General features: G+C 47.4%; 1 protein-coding gene across 1 annotated transcript; it reads right to left on the reverse strand.

The window, feature by feature from the left end:
• Positions 1–424: 424 nt before the first annotated feature.
• Pmar_PMAR008843 (hypothetical protein) lies at positions 425–845 on the reverse strand (the record flags this gene model as incomplete). The annotated part of the gene is made up of 4 exons (XM_002765787.1): positions 425–508; positions 555–621; positions 667–785; positions 831–845. 4 exons carry the CDS (start codon positions 843–845, stop codon positions 425–427), a joined length of 285 nt encoding a protein of 94 aa, XP_002765833.1.
• Positions 846–906: the final 61 nt, after the last annotated feature.

Here is a 906-nt window from a genome sequence, read left to right on the forward strand (position 1 = left end):
GCTGGGAATGTTGTATAACACACGTTCAGAATCATCAACCAAATCTGCTAGAGCTTCCTATCTATTTCATGCTGAGGTGCACCCTGCGAATTGTTACGGTTGTATGACATGAGGATTAGCCCTATCTAGCGAGCGAGCCTAGTGACAGTGACGTGATATGTTTTGATACATTCGCAGGCATGGATCCTGATTGCATGGAATTGGTTGCAAGACGGCACATTTACCTTTTATCACATCAATTGCGATCAACGCAGAGAAGCATAAGCAAGACACCGAACTTGTGCAGATTTACCAATGACTTGCTGCATCACGAAAGGTGTTCATTGAGAAATTACTCCCCTGCCGACTTCGTCAACCCAAAGCCCGATTGTTACGAGAAACTAGAAGAGTGTCTTGTAACGATGAATAAAACAATGACACACAATCAGCATGACTTATCGAACTGAGGGTCCTCATCGGGATCAATGGGAGCAATCATCACCACGGCGTTGGGCATAAGACCCATATCCTAAAACCGAATCATCAGGGACCATGGCTACACAATGGAGGCTCACTTTCAGTGTTTTATCGCGTTGGCCGCGAAGTTTGGTCACAGGGAACGCTGTGCTGAGCTCAAAGTATCTTAGAGAGATTAATGGATAGTAAACAGATAAATTCCGAAGGTACCCAAGGCTGTCCTCCTGGTCGACCTCCTCCTCTTCTTGCGCGGAGTCATCAACACAAACATCAGCCCAGTCGTACAAGTCGCCCACAGTGGCATCAGCCAGGAATTTCCGATCAAAACGCTGAAGTCAGATAAGTCATGTGTTAAAACATCCCTGCCGCCTTACCTTCCCGCTTGGCATCTTAAGGACGATATGGGCACTGCTTTCACCGGCTCCTGGCTGTACCATCGCCTCCACTCGT

The sequence above is a fragment of the Perkinsus marinus genome, assembly GCF_000006405.1.
Source record: "Perkinsus marinus ATCC 50983 genomic scaffold scf_1104296974708, whole genome shotgun sequence".
Taxonomy (NCBI): domain Eukaryota; phylum Perkinsozoa; order Perkinsida; family Perkinsidae; genus Perkinsus; species Perkinsus marinus.